Source organism: Ovis canadensis, chromosome 22 (genome assembly GCF_042477335.2).
Source record: "Ovis canadensis isolate MfBH-ARS-UI-01 breed Bighorn chromosome 22, ARS-UI_OviCan_v2, whole genome shotgun sequence".
Lineage (NCBI taxonomy): Eukaryota > Metazoa > Chordata > Mammalia > Artiodactyla > Bovidae > Ovis > Ovis canadensis.
The window spans coordinates 29,810,375-29,828,073 of NC_091266.1; the positions used below are offsets into that span (position 1 = coordinate 29,810,375).

Sequence of the window (17,699 nt, forward strand, 5' to 3'; positions counted from 1 at the left end):
CGGACAGAACAGGTGAGCACTGCGCGCCGCAGCTCCGGCGCTTCCTGCGCTTGGAGTGGCCCGGCCCCCGCAGGCTCGCCATGTTACCCTGGGGGCTGAGCTGCCTGTCCGTGCTGGGGGCGGTGGGCACCGCGCTCCTGGGCGCGGGCCTGCTACTCAGCCTGGCGCAGCACCTCTGGACGCTCCGCTGGACGCTGAGTCGGGACCGAGCCTCTGCCCTGCCCCTGCCCAAAGGCTCCATGGGCTGGCCCTTCTTCGGGGAAACGCTGCACTGGTTAGTTCAGGTGAGCAGTCCGTCGTTTCCGCACCTTCTTTTCCTCTGTCCCCCCACTGCCTCTCAAGGTTCCCAGGGCTCGTATCCATTCTCTTCCTGTCGCCCAGGGCTCCAGGGAGCATATACAGCCCTCCCCTCTACCCAGCTTCTCCCTCGAAGGGACCGTGTGTCACTGGCGTTCTCTCCAGCACAACCTAAGACCCGACGCCACGCAGGGATGAACAGAGGGGTTCTAGAGCCCTATGTCCTGCCACCATTGAATCGGGAATCAGGGGCGCGTTTCAGCCCCGAGCTCTGGCACTCAGGTCCCCATTCTAAGCCTCATCTCACCAATGGGAACGGGAGCATGTACATCCCCGTAGGGTAGTCAGTCGCGAGGCCCCTTTGAGACCGTTTTGTAAAGAATAAGATGCCAGCCTGGAGCAGGAGGTTTTTTTTATCAAGAGGCAGTTGGGATGTCCGGGCTAGTTTCGCAGCCGAGGCCCAGCGGCCTCATCCCTCTTCGCTTCTGGCTCCCAGGGCTCGCGCTTCCACAGCTCCCGCAGGGAGCGCTACGGGACGGTGTTCAAGACGCACCTGCTGGGCAGGCCAGTGATCCGCGTGAGCGGCGCGGAGAACGTGCGCACAGTCCTGCTGGGCGAGCACCGCCTTGTGCGTAGCCAGTGGCCGCAGAGTGCGCACATCCTTCTGGGCTCGCACACACTGCTCGGCGCGGTTGGAGAGTCGCACCGGCAGCGGCGCAAGGTGAGCCCCAAACAGAAGCGGCCGTCGGGAGGTCGGACCCGCGGCTTCTGAGCAGCTGCTGTGGGCCAGGCCGGGACGAGGTGTTAGGGATACACTGTGAACCTGACCAGGAATCCTGACAAGTGAGTGGCATTGGGTTGGTAGTCCCTTACCTTCTCCGGGTTCGACTTATAAGGCCAGGACTGGGACTTAAAGATCCTTTCATCTTCGATCTTCTGCGACTCTGATGCCAGAACCGATGGAAATTCAAACTCAGTGTTAGGGACGACTTCCTGGAGTAGGTGGCCCCTGGAGCCTGGATGGAGAGGAGGCACTGTGTACATCAGACAAGAACTAGAGGGAATGGCGAGAGCAAAACCCAACACATTTGTGTCTGGGTCGCTTAGAAGAGGAAAAAGGGGCCAAAATTGGCCTCTTGGCTCCGCTGGAGTCGTGGAGCAGAGGAAACCGGACGGCTGCCAGGTCTGACCCTGTGTGTTCCCCTCAGATCCTGGCTCGAGCGTTCAGCCGTGCGGCACTGGAGCGCTACGTGCCTCGCCTGCAGGGGGCGCTGCGGCGGGAGGTGCGCTCCTGGTGCGCGGCTCGCGGGCCGGTCGCTGTCTATGAGGCCGCGAAAGCGCTCACCTTCCGCATGGCCGCGCGCATCCTGCTGGGGCTACGGCTAGACGAGGCGCAGTGCTCTGAGCTGGCCCGGATCTTCGAGCAGTTCGTGGAGAACCTCTTCTCCCTGCCCCTCGATGTGCCTTTCAGCGGCCTGCGCAAGGTACTGCCGCCCCGCCCGCCCCAGACCTTCCCTTCGAGGCTCCCTTGGTGCGCCATAGGCATCGCCTCCGCTGGGTCACGGAGGTTCTGCCCAGTGTGGGGAGGCGGCATGGTGGCGGTGGGCTTTGGGGCTGGTCTCTGTCCTGACTTGCTGTGTGAGCTGGGGCGGGCCACACACCCTCTCTGGACCACGCCTGGCGGGACGAGCTCCAGCCCCAGCAGCCGCGGGTTTCCCGACGTTGGGTCTCGGTGGCAGGAGACCAGCCAGTCGCCCCGGCCCCTCCCCAGAGCGGCGCCTCCAGGCTCGGCCTGCAGCGCCTCTTTGGAAGCCCCGTGGCTGGGCAACGGATGGGAGCGCAGGGGCCGCAGACACGCCCCCGGCCCAGGCCGGCGCCAGCCGGGGTTGGAGAGGGGTGGGTGTCGGCTCACCGCCCGCGGCCCCAGGCCCGCTAGTTTCCGGATTAGAGAGCCGTGGCCTCTTCAAACTTCAGAGCAATGGGCCGGACTTAGAGAGCAACTGATCTGGGGCTTCTTACTGTGCCAATGTCCTGGTTTTCATTCACCCAATTAAAAATAATAGTTATGTGTAAAGGGACCTGATATATGGACCGATTGCCTAGGGTACATTTTTCTGATTTAATCCTCTAGGTTGTAAAATATTATTCTCATTTAATTGATGAAGAAACTGAAGCTCCAAGAGGTTAAATGACTTGCCCAAGATCACACAGCTAGTAGGGGCAGAGGCAAGATTTGACACCTCCCCACCCCGTCCCGGGCTTCCGAACAAGAAGCTGATGTGCTCAAAATGCTTCCCCTGGCAGATGCTTTCTCACTGTGCTTGCTCCCTGAACTCTGGGGGACCACCTCAGCCCTCTTGCCTACCCCTTTACAAAGGCTAATTAATGTTTAGAACTTCCAGTGGTGTCCCTTAAGCCAGAGATTTCCTGAGCGCATCAAGGTGTCCCTTCCTCTCTGCACTGCTGCCCGCTGCCCCTGTATGCAGGGGAAGGGCAGTGGGCTAAATCCCAGGCTGAGTTCTCTGCCAAGCACAGACACTTGAAGCTGCGTGACCCTGGACAATTGCTTGACCTCTCTGAGCCTCAGCATCCTCCCCTTAGGAGGACAGTAAACTGTTTACCTTGCTCCAAAGAGGGGCTTGTGATCATCAAGAGAGAATGGTGTATGAGGGTAAAGGACAAATTCCTGAGCCTTATTGAGTCCCTTCTACAGTGTGGAGCTAAGCTGGGTATCTGTCAACGCTGGCTTTCAGCAGAGCCGGACCAGCACTGGGAAGATGTGTGTGGGGGGGTTAGGTGTCCAGGGCTATCCCCCTCTGCCTTCCTATCCCAACTCCCTTTGATCCCCACACATCAGGGCATTCGGGCCCGGGACCAGCTGCATCGGCACCTGGAGGAGGCCATTGCGCAGAAGCTTCTTGAGGACAAGTCTGCTGTGGAGCCAGGCGACGCCCTCGATGGGATCATCCACAGCACTAGGGAACTGGGCCATGAGCTGTCAGTGCAGGAACTGAAGGTATGTGGTGGGATTCCTCCTCCCCTCTTTTGCACGTATAGCAGGTCTCTACACACAGGCTGAATCCCTGGAACAACGGAGCAACATCCTGTTTGGCCCCACTTGGAGCCACAGACACTCCTCGGGGTGAGGGAAAGAGGAGACCTGGGTCCAGTCCTGGCTCAGCTGCACCACCTACCTCTGTGGCTTTGGGCCAAGCGAAGGCATGAATCCTAGGTCCTCCCTTACAGCTTCCAGCAGCAAACAGCTCTCCTCTTCCCCACTTCCCTGTCACTTCATGCTTTCTCCTCTGCTGTCTGCCTGCCTGTGACACTGTCTTCACCCCTTCTCTCTACAAACCCTAAGGGTTCAGGGTCAAATTCCACAATTCCTTGAAATGTCCCCTTTCATCCCCAAATCTACGCATCCATGAGCCAGCTTGGCACCTGGTACCTCGGGTACTGGTCTGTTTTGCCACTGAGAATCGACTGGAGAATTAGAAACTGCCACCCCTCTCCCCCATGCATGCATACAACACATGCAGTGGAAATAAGGAGGGAAGCTTTGGAATGACCCCTGGGCCCACCTGCTTGAGAACCCAAAAAGAAATGTAGAGGTTGGGGGTGGCAGGCAGGGGAGTTAGAAATGGAAACACTTCATCCCTTCCATAAGCAACTGCCATCCTTTCTCTGGCACTCAGTTTGCCACTATTGAGCCACTGAGCCTGAGTGTCTTCTTTGAAAATGGGACTAACAGTCTCTTTCCTGACTTCTGGGTGGTTGGGAAGTCTGGAAGAGTCAAGAGGTTAGAAGTAGATGAGCAGGGCGCTGGTGAGTTGTGGGGGAGCCGGCGGATAGGAATAGTTCTAGGCTGGGAAGGGGAGTGGTACAGAAAGCCTTGGCAGAGCTGGAGAGGGCATGACAACACAGTCCAGGCTCTCAGGAAGGGACCCACTAGCCAGGAATCTTCAGTTCTGGCTGGTCAGGAAGGACCCTGGAGCCCCAGGGTCTCTGTCCCAGCTCCCCATCTTCTCCAGAACAGGCAGTTAGCCTTAGATCAGCTCATTCATTCCACAAGCAGATTCTACCTATTCAGTGCCAGACTCTATACAATGAGCAAACATAGCCTCTGCTGGAGAGGAGGGGTCCACACTCACCCTGTGATCATATCCATCAGTGTGTAAACACACACCTGCTGCTGCCAGGAAGGAAGACACCGTACCGGGAGTTGGGAGGGCACAGGCAGGCAGTGAAGGCTGGGGCCTGGATGGTGAAGCCTCCAGACAGTGCAGACGGGGAAGCGGTGGTCAGTCACTGGGACCGCCACTAAGCGGGAGGAGGACCACGGTGCTCACCTTGGTGCCAGGCTGCTGCAGGTGCCTTGGTCAATTCCACAGCAGTCACGGTCAGGACGGCCAGCTGCGTTGTCGGTAACACTGCGTGGTTAAGAGCACTGGACTCCTGGCCGGACTACTGCCCTTGGTTACCGTAGGGACCTTGGGCACCTCTCAGAGCCTCAGTAAAACAGGCAGAAACTGTGCCACACACAATGCGGGTGAGAATCCAATGAATTAATTCACTTAAAGCACTAAGAACACTACACCAAAAAGGTTCTGGCATTATCTATGGAAACCTCCCAAGGCTATCTGTGGTTTCCCCAAGTGGCCGACTTGGGATTCAGTCCACTCGTGGACCCGCGCAGGTAGCCGAGTCTCTGAGCACTCTGCGCTCTGGTCTGTGCGCAGTGGCAAATGTGGGGCCCCCTGCACCACAGCCCGGGAACGGGCTAATGGAGACAGCGCCCCTGGGCTGTCTTGCAGGAATCAGCTGTGGAGCTCCTCTTCGCCGCCTTCTTCACCACGGCCAGTGCCAGCACGTCCCTCGTCCTGCTACTCCTGCAGCACCCCGCAGCCATCGCCAAGATCCAGCAGGAGCTGGCGGCGCAGGGGCTGGGGCGCGCCTGCGGCTGCGCGCCGGCGGCCTCGGGGGGCGGCGCTGGGCCCCCGCCCGACTGCGGTTGCGAGCCCGACCTCAGCCTGGCGGCGCTGGGCCACCTGCGCTACGTAGGCTGCGTGGTCAAGGAGGTGCTGCGCCTCCTGCCGCCGGTGTCCGGGGGCTATCGGACAGCCCTGCGCACCTTCGAGCTCGACGTAAGTGCGCCGCCCGCCCGCCCCGCCTTGCAGCCGGCCGCTGGGAGGTGGGGTAGGGGTTAGGACCGCGCTGTCTCCTTTTCCTTTCTCCGGGCCTCCTGGAAAATGGGCTGAATCCTATCACGTTTCCCGGAAACCAAGGTTGAGGATGCAAAGCAAGGTTAGGAACCCCGGGCTATGTGCTAAATTGCCTCAATCGTGTCCGACTCTGCGATCCCATGGACTGTAGCCCTCCAGGCTCCTCTGTTCATGGAATTCTCCAGGCAAGAATAGTAGAATGGGTTGCATTTCCTCCTCCAGGGGATCTTCCCAACCCAGGGGTAGAACCCACGTCTCCTGTCTCCTGCTTTGGCAGGTGGGTTCTTTACCACTAGCGCCACCTGCAAAGATTTTGACGGCGGTCTGGGTAGTCAACTCAATTAGAGGCCAGTTTTAGAATAAAATCATCCTTTTCTCTGGCCAGCACTCCCCTTTCAGCCAGTGAGGCTGGGTAGGGCACAAAGAGCTGCCCACTCTGTCCTGTACCCCATTTCTCTGGCTCTCTCACAAGATAAAGGAACCAATCAATGCTACCTGTCCAGGGTTCTGGCTGAGGCCAGGTTCCAGGAAAGCAGGATTATTAAAATATGGGTAGTGATCAGGTTGGCGTGAGCTGGGCAAGAAAGTTAAGGTTTAGGCCTGGCTTTCTCTCTGTATGACCTTGGGTAATTCCCTTCTCACTCTGGGCCTCAGTTTGCTCTCTGGAGGGAAGCTGCCTTGGTCCCTTCCAGCTTTAACTGGAAGGGGAGGGGAGGGGAATGCTAACACTGCCAAACTGAGGGTGTTGGCCACTGCACCCCCACCTCCACCCCCAGCCCCATCCTTGGGCAGCTCCAGGCAGAGTGGGCACCTTCTCCCCTCTGCCTTAAACAGCCAGTGTCCCCACTGAATGCCAGAGTTTGAGAGGAGGAGATGACTGGATGGCATCACGGACTCAAAGGACGTGAATTTGAGCAAACTCCTGGAGATAGTGAAGGACAGGGAAGTCTGGCATGCTGCAGTCCACGGGGTGGCAAAGAGTCGGACACGACTTAGCAACTGAACAAGAGAAAGAGATTCTGCCCTTGAGGCGCTGTTGTGGAGAGAAAGGGGGGGCAGAGCCAGCAACTCCATCACCAACTGGTGTGAAGAAGAGAGTGACCTCTAGCTGAATGATACCAAAACATTTTGGGAACTGGCATTTGAACTGGAGCAGTGAAAGGTTAAGATGGGGACCACACATCACCAAGACGGCACGGTCCAGACAAAGGTAGGTGGATTAGTGAGGTGTTCAGCAGTGTCTGGGATGCTGAATTTTGGAGTTCAGACATCATTGAGCAGGCCTGGGGTGCCAGAGTGAATAGGGGCAGGGGTCTTAGCCATCCTTCAGGTTCCAGATGGGAAAACGGAGGCCTAGAGAGGAGAGGGCACGCCTTGATGATGCCAAGATTTTCTATTTGCCTGTTGAGAGCAAGGCTCTCCTGAAGCCTGTTCAAGGGAGGAAGCCGGATAGTCGGGGCTGGAAGACCTCTCAAAAGTGGAATAGTTGAAATAGTTGAAAAAGAGGTGAGCTGAGGGAACATGAAAGCTGCCTTCATCATTTTAAGCTTCCTTCCAACAATTTAATCCTCACATGCACCTTCTCAGAGTGTGGCTACTGAATCTGAAGGTTATGTACAGCTCATGGCTAGTGAGTACAGAGAGGCAGTTTTCAGTTGAGTGTAAATAGCTGAAAAATTGAGATGACTGTAAAGAAGCTGTCGTTTGCATTGCTCTGACGCAGGCAGCTGGTACATGCAGGACTCGAATTTAGGTCTCCTAATGTGAGAAGAAAACCGACAAAATAGTGAACAATAGCAGAGCACACTCACTGACCACTAGTACATATGTCAGACCCGTTATTTGAATCCTAACAACAAAATGGGCATTTTTGTTCTCACTTAATCACTTAAGAAACTGAGACTCAGAGATGATGTAGCCAACGTCACACAGCTCACCAGAGAAGGAGCTGAAACACGGGAATGCAAAGCGGTCTCCTAGCTTCCGGTTAAGACGCTCGTCCCTGCGGGTTTGGAAGCCTGTTTGATGAACCGCGGGTGAAGGATCGGTTAGGGCTGGGTTTCCGGGTGTCTGGTGGTCAGGCGGGTCTCCTCACCTCCCCGCAGGGCTACCAGATCCCCAAGGGGTGGAACGTGATGTACAGCATCCGAGACACGCACGAGACGGCCGCAGTGTACCGCAGCCCGCCGGAGGGCTTCGACCCAGAGCGCTTCGGCACTGCGGGCGACGATGCGCGGGGCGCCGCCGGCCGCTTTCATTATATCCCGTTCGGCGGCGGTGCGCGCAGCTGTCTTGGCCAGGAGCTGGCGCAGACCGTGCTCCAGCTGCTCGCTGTGGAGCTGGTGCGCACGGCGCGCTGGGAACTGGCCACGCCTGCCTTCCCCGCCATGCAGACCGTGCCCATCGTGCACCCGGTGGACGGGCTGCGGCTCTTTTTCCACCCTCTTGCGTCTCCGGCGGCGCAGGATGGGCAACGCCTCTGACCTGCTGCGCTGTGGAACCTGGCTTAGCCAGCGGCTGCGGCGATCTTGCGGCACCGCCCATCTGCCGTTCTCCAGTGCCGGGTCCGGCGCGCTCTCATTCATCAAAGGTTCCTGAACGCAACTCTGTGTCCGACTCTGAGGGAGGAGACTCGTGAGCCACCCCCACCGCACTTGGAGAAGCGTCCTGGCTGGTGGGACGGTGCCTCCAGTACTTCGCCCCCTTAGGGAGGATAGGTAGTGGCCCAAGACTCTTATGCCCTTCCCAGGATTTCAAAGCAGGGATGGTGGGAACACTTCCCCTAGGATTCAAGCTGGGGAGGAGGCATGGGTCGTGGGGAGGTGGGGTCGGTTGGGCCGTCGAATGAGGGAGGACCTGGAACTGTCTCGAGGAAGCGGAGACTCCAGGAGCGCATCTCTGGCCTGGCTTTGGGCCATAGGAAGACACTGAGAAGGCGCCCAACGGAAGGCCCTCAGGCAGCTGGCCTCTGCTAGGTGCGCCCTGGCCACTCTGCCTGTCTCGGCAGAAACCCAGAATTGCGGGCGCTTTCAGGGCTCTAAACAGGATCAACAGAGCCGGATTCTACTGGCGATTTCTTAAAAGAAAAATTCCTAGTTCAAGAACGCATATAATCTCTCCATTTATAGAGGGGAGAATAGGTACACCGAGAGGATTCTAAGGCTGGATTATTTTCATGGGAGGTTGAGACATAATCAGAGAAGTTTGGGGTATTTGTACCCAAAACAGGAAGGCCGAGAAACCGTTTCCTGGCAGTAGTTGAGTGAGAAGGCTGCAGCTTAGCTGGGCAGCTGCTCCTTGGTGGGAAAGTGGGATCGAGGTGGCAGAGACTCAAGAAAGACCTCCCTCCCTGGAAAGGCCTGCCCTTCATATACCCGGAGAGGGGCTAGGAACTGGACAGCCTGGGGCCCAGGCTGCTGGAACCTCTCTTGAGCATAGCCCCAGGGAACTGAGCTACCGATTATCTCCAAGATGACAGCTGACTGTAGGGACGCCCTGGTTCAACCTCCTTGATTACAAGGAGAGACTGAGGCCGGAGACTAGACCACTCAGCCAGTGCTCTCCTCCACCCCATCCCTTACCCCCTACTCCAGTCTCTGGCCTGTGGCCACCATGTAGTTCTTGGCCTTTTATCCTTTCATAGTGATCCCTAGGTTGGCCTAAGGACACTCTGGACCTTTCCAACACAAAAGTTCCCAAGAGTGCTTAAATCTAAACCAAGAGCCTCCTTTTTTCCTAACTGTAACCTGCTGCCCACCTTCGGACAGGCTGGGAGCAGTTAACCATGATGGGTGAGCCAGAGAAGTTGCCGCCAAGTCCTCAGCTGACCCCTTAGTGAACCAGAAGGAACCAGAAAGTACCCTCCTGACCTTAGGCTTAAGGTGGATCCTGGGGCCAGAAGGGAAGGGGAGGCAGCAGGCTTGGGCAGGGCCCAGTAGTTCAGGAGCAGGAGTGCAGCGGGCCCTTCTGAGCTCAACTGACACGGTCATAACCCCCATCTGCAACAATTCATCACCCACCGCAGGCCCTGGCGCCATGGGATCTGCAGGCAGGCGCCAGAGCCATAGAGCCGGTGAAAGTGGTAGATCTGAGGCCTGCCCTCAGGGCGCTCCTGGCGCTGCAGAGACAACATCTCAGCCCAGAAGCGCCACTAGGGTGAGGGGGTGGGAAGACCAGGGCTTGGGGGTGATTCTGATTTGAGGAGAGATAGATGGGGCGGGGCTCTCAGAAGCCTGGACCTCGCAGGTTCCAAGATGCCTGATTTACGCGCTGTGTGGTCTGTACTAAACTATAAGCCTCTGAAAGGGCAGCTTCAGTTTTACTGTGACTTCCCAGTGATACATCGACTCATCATTTCAAGGAAAATCAGAGCTCTTGCTTCCCCTGATTCTCTGAGGAAGGGGCAGATGCGATTCTTACCCTCTTGGACTTGGTGTGCTCTCAAAGGAAAGAGACAGTAAATAAACTAACAAAGAGCAAGACTAATTCTGATGATGGTAGAGCTATTTCGAGAGAATAAAACAGGCCTGTCATACAGAGTGCCTGGCGGCTCTGCTGGGCCTGCTGCGGGCTGCAGAGTGGCATTCGACTTTGGAAGGAACCAGCCAGGGGTGTCCGGGGATAGAAGAGCCCCAACCAGAGAGTACAGCAGGTTTAGAACCGAAGGGGTGGGAATCTGCTCAAGACGAGGGAAGAAAGTGTTGAAGCGAGAAAAATGGGGGAGGGGTGCTTCAGCTGACCGCAGTCAGGAGCTCACCTCCCTGCCCAGCGAAAAACTACTCCCCACCCCTGCCAACCCTTACCACCAGTCTGTTTTGTAAACATCTTAGAAACATTATTTTCTCCCTACCCACCAGCACCCAAGAAAGCCTGGCAAGGTTTCTAGATCAAAGTTCTTATTGGGTTGGTCAAGAGGATCCTTCCCCTCTTCAAGATACACTTTAGTGCTCTTCACTATCCCATTTAATCCTTTCCCCCGGTCGCCCACGCAGGTCTGGATCGTAGACAGAGTAAAACATTTTCCCCCTTTGTGGCGATTTCCAGCGGGCAAGCCCCGCTCATCTTGTGACCCGGCGCGCGCTGAACTTGGCGAGATGGCCCTGCAGAGTTCACTCAGATGTCACGGTCCGGCCCGCAGGGGTCACAGGCGGGTCAGGCCGGAGGACTGGGACTGGGCCCCAGGTCACGCCCCCGCTGGCCTGCTTTGCTCACCGGCCGGAGGCACCGTCCAGAAAGGGGCGGGCCTGGGGTTTCTGAGAATTACCTCCAGCGCGTCTCGCCCGGTTCCAGCCGGTGCCCCGAAGTGGTCTGTCACTGTTTACAGTTGTCAGTTCATTTGAAGAAACGACTGTGGGCGAGACCCTTCCCCGGAACACCTCTGAAACACCAGTGCACGGTTACGGTGAACCGCCGATTCTCCGAGAGACATCCTGGGGCTAGCCAGGCGTGGAAAGCTCCTGCGAGCTTGAGCTCCCGGCGACTCCGCAGACGTTGCCGGACCCGCCGGGTTGGGGGACCACGCGGGAAGGTCGCGTATTTAACTTAACAGCTCTCAGGATCAAAGTGTTTTCCATCTCCAAGGGACGCTTTCCAAGGCGAGGCTCGCTCCTGTGAGAGCCGCTCTTCGGCTTTAAACAAACTTACACATTGTTGTTTCGTTTTCGGCGCGGCTGGTGGGTTCAGCGCTGAAACCGAGGGAGCGAGTGGCCCTGACTGGTCCGAGGCAGTTCGGACCCTGTCCCCCTGGCTCGACAGGGTTGGAAACGGGGAGCGCACGTGCGCTTCTTCGCAGTGTCCGAGCTCCAGGCTGTGGCTGCAGGAGCGGCCAATCGCATAGGTGGGCAGTGGCCAGAAGATCCACTTCCCAGTCAGGATTCTCTCAACACTCTTAATAGCGGCCGGTAGAGGCCTGGGCTTAGGACCCAGCACCCACTCTCCTCTGGGTGGGTTTCTGCCCGATGGGAGCTGGAGAGCCCAGGTCACCCTGGCCAGGTAGCCTAGCCTGGGGTAGGGAAGAGTGTGTGCAACCTTAGCCTAGCCTAAGATAGCCCAGCCTGGGGCTGGGAAGAGTATATGCAACCATAAACCCCTTTTGGAAACTCACAACTACCTGGAGGTGTAGACTGGTCAGGAAAGGTCACCTCCACATCAAGTAGGAGGAAATGGGCTCAAGGATGTGCGGTGACTTGCCCAAGATCATTCAAGTAGAGATGGATCCGGGACTCAGGGCCCCAAATCTGGGCTTTCCATCCATCCTCCTGCATCTCAGTGTCTTTATCCTGCGAGGTTTAAGGGCCCTCTTCCCTTCTGCCTAGCTGGAGCTGCTAACCCCAGGGCCCTCGGAATCCGGCTTTGGCCGGATTGCAGAACGCTGTTTGCCGCCGAGCCGCAGATGAATTGCCCCTGCAGTCCCTGGCTAGGGAGTCAGAGTCAGAGCTCAGACTTGAGCAGGGTTGCACCTGGAGTCCTGAGGATCTGGAGGCTCTCTTGAACCTTTAAGTAGGACCTTTCAAGACTTCATGATGTGAGCCTCGAGGGGTTTGGGGAGCTGGGAATTAGTGGTCAGCCGGTCGTGAATCCCCGCAACTCTCACTTGGGTCCTGGCTCTGGGCTCTTCTGTGGGTTCTCTGGAAGAGTCAGGAGGCCTGCGTTTTGCTCCGCGTTCTGGACCTCAATTTCCTCACCCGCGGGACAAGGCAGCTGAAGATCCCTGAACGCACTCCCCTTTACTTCCTCTGCAGGTGGAAGGGGGCCCTGTAAACCGCGGGTGCAGGCAGCTCTGGGCTGGGACCTCCGACGGGAGGGATTCCGAAGAGACCGCCAGGGAGCCCGGGGCGTGGAATTTCCGCTCGCCGGAGCCCCTGCCGCCGTCCGGGAGCCCCGCACACTTTGTATGGGGGCAGCAGGCTGCTCCTAGCCCCGCGCCCCAGGAGGCGCGCTCCGAGAGAAGCCGCCGCGGCGCCGCCTCTGCCTCGGCGCGGAACAAACGGTTAAAGATTTGGGCAGCGCCTCGCGGGGGGAGGAGCCAGGGGCCCAATCCGCAATTAAAGATGAACTTTGGGTGAACTAATTTGTCTAAGGTAACGTGGGCAGCAACCTGGGCCGCCTATAAAGCGGGCGCGCGGCGGGATTCAGAGCGCTGAGGGTGGCGGCAGGTGGCGCGGAAGGTCGCGGCGCGCCATGGGGCTCCCGGCGCTGCTGGCCAGTGCGCTCTGCACCTTCGTGCTGCCGCTGCTGCTCTTCCTGGCCGCGATCAAGCTCTGGGACTTGTACTGCGTGAGCAGCCGGGACCGCAGCTGTGCCCTCCCTTTGCCTCCCGGAACGATGGGCTTCCCCTTCTTTGGGGAAACACTGCAGATGGTGCTACAGGTAAAGGAGCCTGGGGCGGGATTGGACGATTCTCTCGAGCCCGACGCGGCTCCAGACTTCCACTGAAGCGCCCCCCGGGAGGGAGGTGACTGGGGCTAGGATCAGGACTGGCGGGAGGCTCGGCGCTCCCCGGCGCCCCCTCACGCCCGCCTCTCTCCTCCGCTTTCCTCTCGCAGCGAAGGAAGTTCCTGCAGATGAAGCGCAGGAAATACGGCTTCATCTACAAGACGCATCTGTTCGGACGGCCCACGGTGCGGGTGATGGGAGCGGACAACGTGCGGCGCATTTTGCTCGGAGAGCACCGGCTGGTGTCGGTCCACTGGCCCGCGTCAGTGCGCACTATCCTGGGTTCTGGGTGCCTCTCTAACCTGCACGATTCCTCGCACAAGCAGCGCAAGAAGGTGAGGGAGGGGTGGCGGCTCCTGGACAGGAAGTGGGACCCGATTCGAGTAAGGGGTTCGGGCAGACAGGTGCTGGGCGAGCGCCAGCTGCATAAGGCATCGGCTGGGACCCTCTCAAACTCAGTGTAGCTTTCCCAGCCAGGAAGTGCCTTGGGTCTGGTGGGGTTGTAGATGTCTAGAAGGAGACCCTGGAAGGCAAGAGGGGCGGGTGGGGCCTGGCTTTAATACTCGTCCCTCCTCGGAGTTCAGGTGATCATGCAGGCCTTCAGCCGCGAGGCGCTTCAGTGCTACGTGCCAGTGATCACCGAAGAAGTGGGCAACTACTTGGAGCAATGGCTGAGCTGTGGCGAGCGCGGCCTCCTGGTCTACCCCCAGGTGAAGCGCCTCATGTTCCGCATTGCCATGCGCATCCTGCTGGGCTGCGAGTCCCGGGTGGCGAGCGGCGGGGAAGACGAGCAGCAGCTGGTAGAGGCCTTCGAGGAAATGACCCGCAATCTCTTCTCGTTGCCCATAGACGTGCCCTTCAGCGGACTGTACCGGGTAAGGGCGCCTTGTGGGGTTCGGAGCTAGGGCTCCGGGGGCGCGGGATCCGGACGTCCGCTCACCGCGGTGCGCTCTCTGCGCTCAGGGCCTGAAGGCGCGCGACCTCATCCACGCGCGCATCGAGGAGAACATTCGCGCCAAGATCCGCAGGCTGCGGGCGGCGGAGGCGGGCGGGGGCTGCAAAGATGCCCTGCAGTTGTTGATCGAGCACTCGTGGGAGAGAGGAGAGAGGCTGGACATGCAGGTAAGCTGCAGCTTCAGGAGCGGCACGGCGGAGTTTGATCCCCTGGCTTCCCAAAAGCAGTTCCTAGGGTCTCCAAAGTGCCCGCAGAGGGGCCCAGGTTCCCAGAATGAGAAGCCCTCCCAGACCCCAGGGACTGGACCCAGAGGTTGAGATACCGGGTCTACAGAGCTCTGGGGAGAGGCTTCGTCGCCCATCCCTTTCAGGTTTTAAAGGGAAAGTTGGAATTCCCAAGATGTGAGTAATGTTGGGTGACTGTAATACAACTAACGCTTTAAGAGTTTCAGAGAGAGCGGGAACTTACTGGCCTTCCTGGCTCTAGCTGAACTAAAGGGTCTTAGCATTTTGTTTAAATGGATTTTCTGTCAGTCGACTTTCAGCCCTTCTCATCTTCCCTCCTGAATCCTCAGTTCTATTTGAGTAGTTGCTCTGTAAAATTGCATGCAGACTTGTCAAAACGTTGGTCTTAATCTACTTGTAGGCATTAAAGCAATCTTCAACAGAGCTTCTCTTTGGAGGGCATGAAACCACGGCCAGCGCAGCTACATCTCTGATCACTTACTTGGGGCTCTACCCACATGTTCTCCAGAAAGTTCGAGAGGAGCTGAAGAATAAGGTAGGAGCACTGGCAGTGGGGTGGGGTGTTGGCATGAGTTGAGGCGGGGTGGAGGTGGGGGTGGGGGGGTGGGGGCGGTGGCTATTAGCTTAAAAACCTCAGCAGCTCTCTAGCCAAGTTCCCAATAGTTAAGTGTGCTGCCTTTCTTGAGTATCTGGGAAGTACAGGGCCAAGGGTGGGTGGGTTGGATGGTGGGAAAGATAATTAACTGTGTGAATAAGAAGGAAGGAATCTTGAGCTATGATCCCACTCTGGCAGGGTTCAACCTTGTGTTTCTTCTCCACTTTTGGTGGATCCTTGGAGATTTTCAGACTTTCTTGGGTCTGTGTGTTCAAGGGCATGAATGGGGAACCCCTAGGGGGTTACAGTGGCAGCCAGCAGCCTTGGTGGGGACTGGGGGATGGGGAGAAACTCGGTGGTTCTAACTGGTGAGCTGCATTATCGTGGAATTGTAAATAATGGTTTGGGCCCAGGGGTGGAGGCAAATGGTCACTAGCTGCTCCTTGTTTCCCCCCACACTCTGGAATCATGAGGCTCTTTGGGTCCAGCCGCCACTTAAGCCCTGTTTACGTCTGCTGGGCTGATTTTATTGGAGCGCAGAATAACCGTTCACTCTGTGTGACTGTTTTGATAGGGTTTACTTTGCAAAGGCAATCAAGACAACAAGTTGGATGTGGAAATTTTGGAACAGCTTAAGTACATTGGGTGTGTTATTAAAGAGACCCTTCGACTGAACCCCCCAGTTCCAGGAGGGTTTCGGGTTGCCCTTAAGACTTTTGAATTAAATGTAAGTTAAAAGTGCTCTCTCACCCGCCCCTACCTTTTGTGTAGTAGTTTTAAATCTCCATTCGTTTCCTGTGCTTTGACTTACATTTCTTTTGATAACATTGCTCTGCCCCTGAATGTCTGTTTTTTTCTCTCTCCACCTCTCTTTCCTCCTTTTCTTTCAACTCATAACTCCGCCAAGGATATAAGTGTTAGATTTTTTTTTTCCTGTTGACAGTTGAGTTTCAGTTTGTTAGCTCTTTGCATCATAATCTTTTGCAGGGATACCAGATTCCCAAAGGCTGGAATGTAATCTACAGTATCTGCGATACTCATGATGTTGCTGATCTCTTCACCAACAAGGAGGAATTTAATCCTGACCGCTTTCTGCTGCCTCACCCAGAGGATGCATCCAGGTTCAGCTTCATTCCATTTGGAGGAGGCCTTAGGAGCTGTGTAGGGAAAGAGTTTGCAAAAATTCTTCTCAAAATATTTACAGTGGAGCTGGCCAGGCATTGTGACTGGCAGCTTCTAAATGGACCTCCTACAATGAAAACGAGTCCCACTGTGTATCCTGTGGATGATCTCCCGGCCAGGTTCACTCGTTTCCAGGGGGAAATCTGATGGGCCGGAAAGCCCAGACCTCAGACTTATTTGAAGTGTACATAGGCATTTTTACCTAGTGTCGTGTTGATTTGATTATATTTAATTTCTAAATGTATATTATAATATTTATGTGTCTCTTCTACAGTACCGCAGTCTTTAAATATTAAAATAATGAATTTGGATAGTTTCCAAATAAAATAAAATCTGAAGGTGCTTGTCTTGCATTTAATATTCCTGTGGGAAAAAACTCACCGGTTTTATATTCATATATTTAACTAGATTCCTAATGTCTACAGGCATGACTTTGTCATCTGTGCCTATCTATTTTCTGGGAAGAAGAAACCTTACCTGTTTTTTTCTCCTAATAGTTATTAGAAAATATATATTATATGTGTGTGTGTTAGTCCAAAGGTAATTTAGTAAATTTTTCCATTATAGCTTTTCCAAATAGAGAATATAAACTATCAGTTAATTTAAAAAATGAGAAGGGGTTTGCTTTACTTTAGAGAAAGTTGAATTTGAAAAGAGAACACTTTGAATTGATCCTCTTCTAATATAACACTTTCATAATTAGTACATTTAATACACATAAATCTATGGTATTGCATAGTGCTAGAACTGTTCTCTGAAATTAAATTTGTCTTTCAGGTAAGACAAAGTTATTGACTAAGACCCCAAATCACTGGCCTGCTTCCTTTACTCTGAAGTTGCATATGAAAACAGTATTGGAAAAGGCCAATCTTTGGTTTAGATAAGCAAATCCAGGTTTTCTTTATTGAAAATAAGGCAGGAAGAGTAGATTTAGCAAACTGACAGATAAAGTTTTTATCTATGCCAGGCAATAGGGTGTGAGCCTGACATGACTGATAAAATGGCCCAGTCATGACCCTGTGAACCTTGGCTAACCTCCGTGAAAGCGCAATTTTGTCACATTTCTGACCCTGGCATAGCCATGTTCTGAACTGAAGGCCAGACTCTCAATCCAGAAAGGTTAGCCCGGTGACTTGCTTATGCAAGCACATTTTCAGTTTTGAAATGGCACAATCTGCTTACTGAACCTCTGATGGCTTGTAGGTTTTGGACTTTAAAATTTTCATTACAATTTTAGAATCTGGCAACACTGCAGAAAAACTGGGTGGTCTAAATAGGTGTTTGAAAAGAATTCTGACTACAATGAGAGTTACATGTTCTACCTGACTTTAGTTTTTTAGGTGAAACTTGGATTGTAACTTCAGTTGGAATCCTCTGATATTTTAAGGGGTATTTACAGAATAATTTATAATAACCTTATAATGCCTTTTTTTAAATGAGAAAATACAGTTTTTTTTTTTTTTTCTTTCCAGTCAAAGCTTTAGTGTCCCTTGGTGTGCAAAGCTGACCCTTCCCCCCGTAACATTCACCCTGGATCATTCCAGTTAGGAACACACTAGCCTGAGGACATTATTTCAGATAATTTATCCAAGGTCATCTTTTAAGACTTTCAATACTTCTCTTTTTGCCAGAGGACAGTCAGTGTTTCAAAGCACTGTCTTAGGTGACTCCGTGACCATGTATCTCTATGAGCATAGTGCAGAAGGAAATTTGAGCCATTTTATCATGTAATTTAATTTTTAAAATCTGCCTTTATTTTTTATCGTGAG

The 17,699-nt window shown here is 55.0% G+C and overlaps 2 protein-coding genes across 3 annotated transcripts; both read left to right on the forward strand.

The window, feature by feature from the left end:
* The first annotated feature begins 80 nt into the window (after window positions 1-80).
* CYP26C1 (cytochrome P450 family 26 subfamily C member 1) lies at window positions 81-10,004 on the forward strand. The gene is made up of 6 exons (XM_069567533.1): window positions 81-284; window positions 794-1,018; window positions 1,506-1,781; window positions 3,155-3,313; window positions 5,112-5,441; window positions 7,625-10,004. The coding sequence occupies exons 1-6, from the start codon at window positions 81-83 to the stop codon at window positions 8,000-8,002; spliced, it is 1,572 nt and encodes a 523-aa protein (XP_069423634.1). The 3' UTR covers window positions 8,003-10,004.
* Window positions 10,005-11,957: 1,953 nt separating this feature from the next.
* CYP26A1 (cytochrome P450 family 26 subfamily A member 1) lies at window positions 11,958-16,272 on the forward strand. Of its 2 annotated transcripts, XM_069567534.1 has the most exons (8): window positions 11,958-12,042; window positions 12,260-12,887; window positions 13,064-13,288; window positions 13,538-13,828; window positions 13,917-14,075; window positions 14,554-14,688; window positions 15,323-15,475; window positions 15,736-16,272. In XM_069567534.1, the coding sequence occupies exons 2-8, from the start codon at window positions 12,699-12,701 to the stop codon at window positions 16,075-16,077; spliced, it is 1,494 nt and encodes a 497-aa protein (XP_069423635.1). In that variant the 5' UTR covers window positions 11,958-12,042; window positions 12,260-12,698; the 3' UTR covers window positions 16,078-16,272. The 2 variants fall into 2 exon arrangements, with proteins under 2 accessions (XP_069423635.1, XP_069423636.1); XM_069567535.1 differs by lacking the exon at window positions 11,958-12,042 and having other exon boundaries at window positions 12,592-12,887; window positions 13,664-13,828.
* The last annotated feature ends 1,427 nt before the right edge of the window (window positions 16,273-17,699 follow it).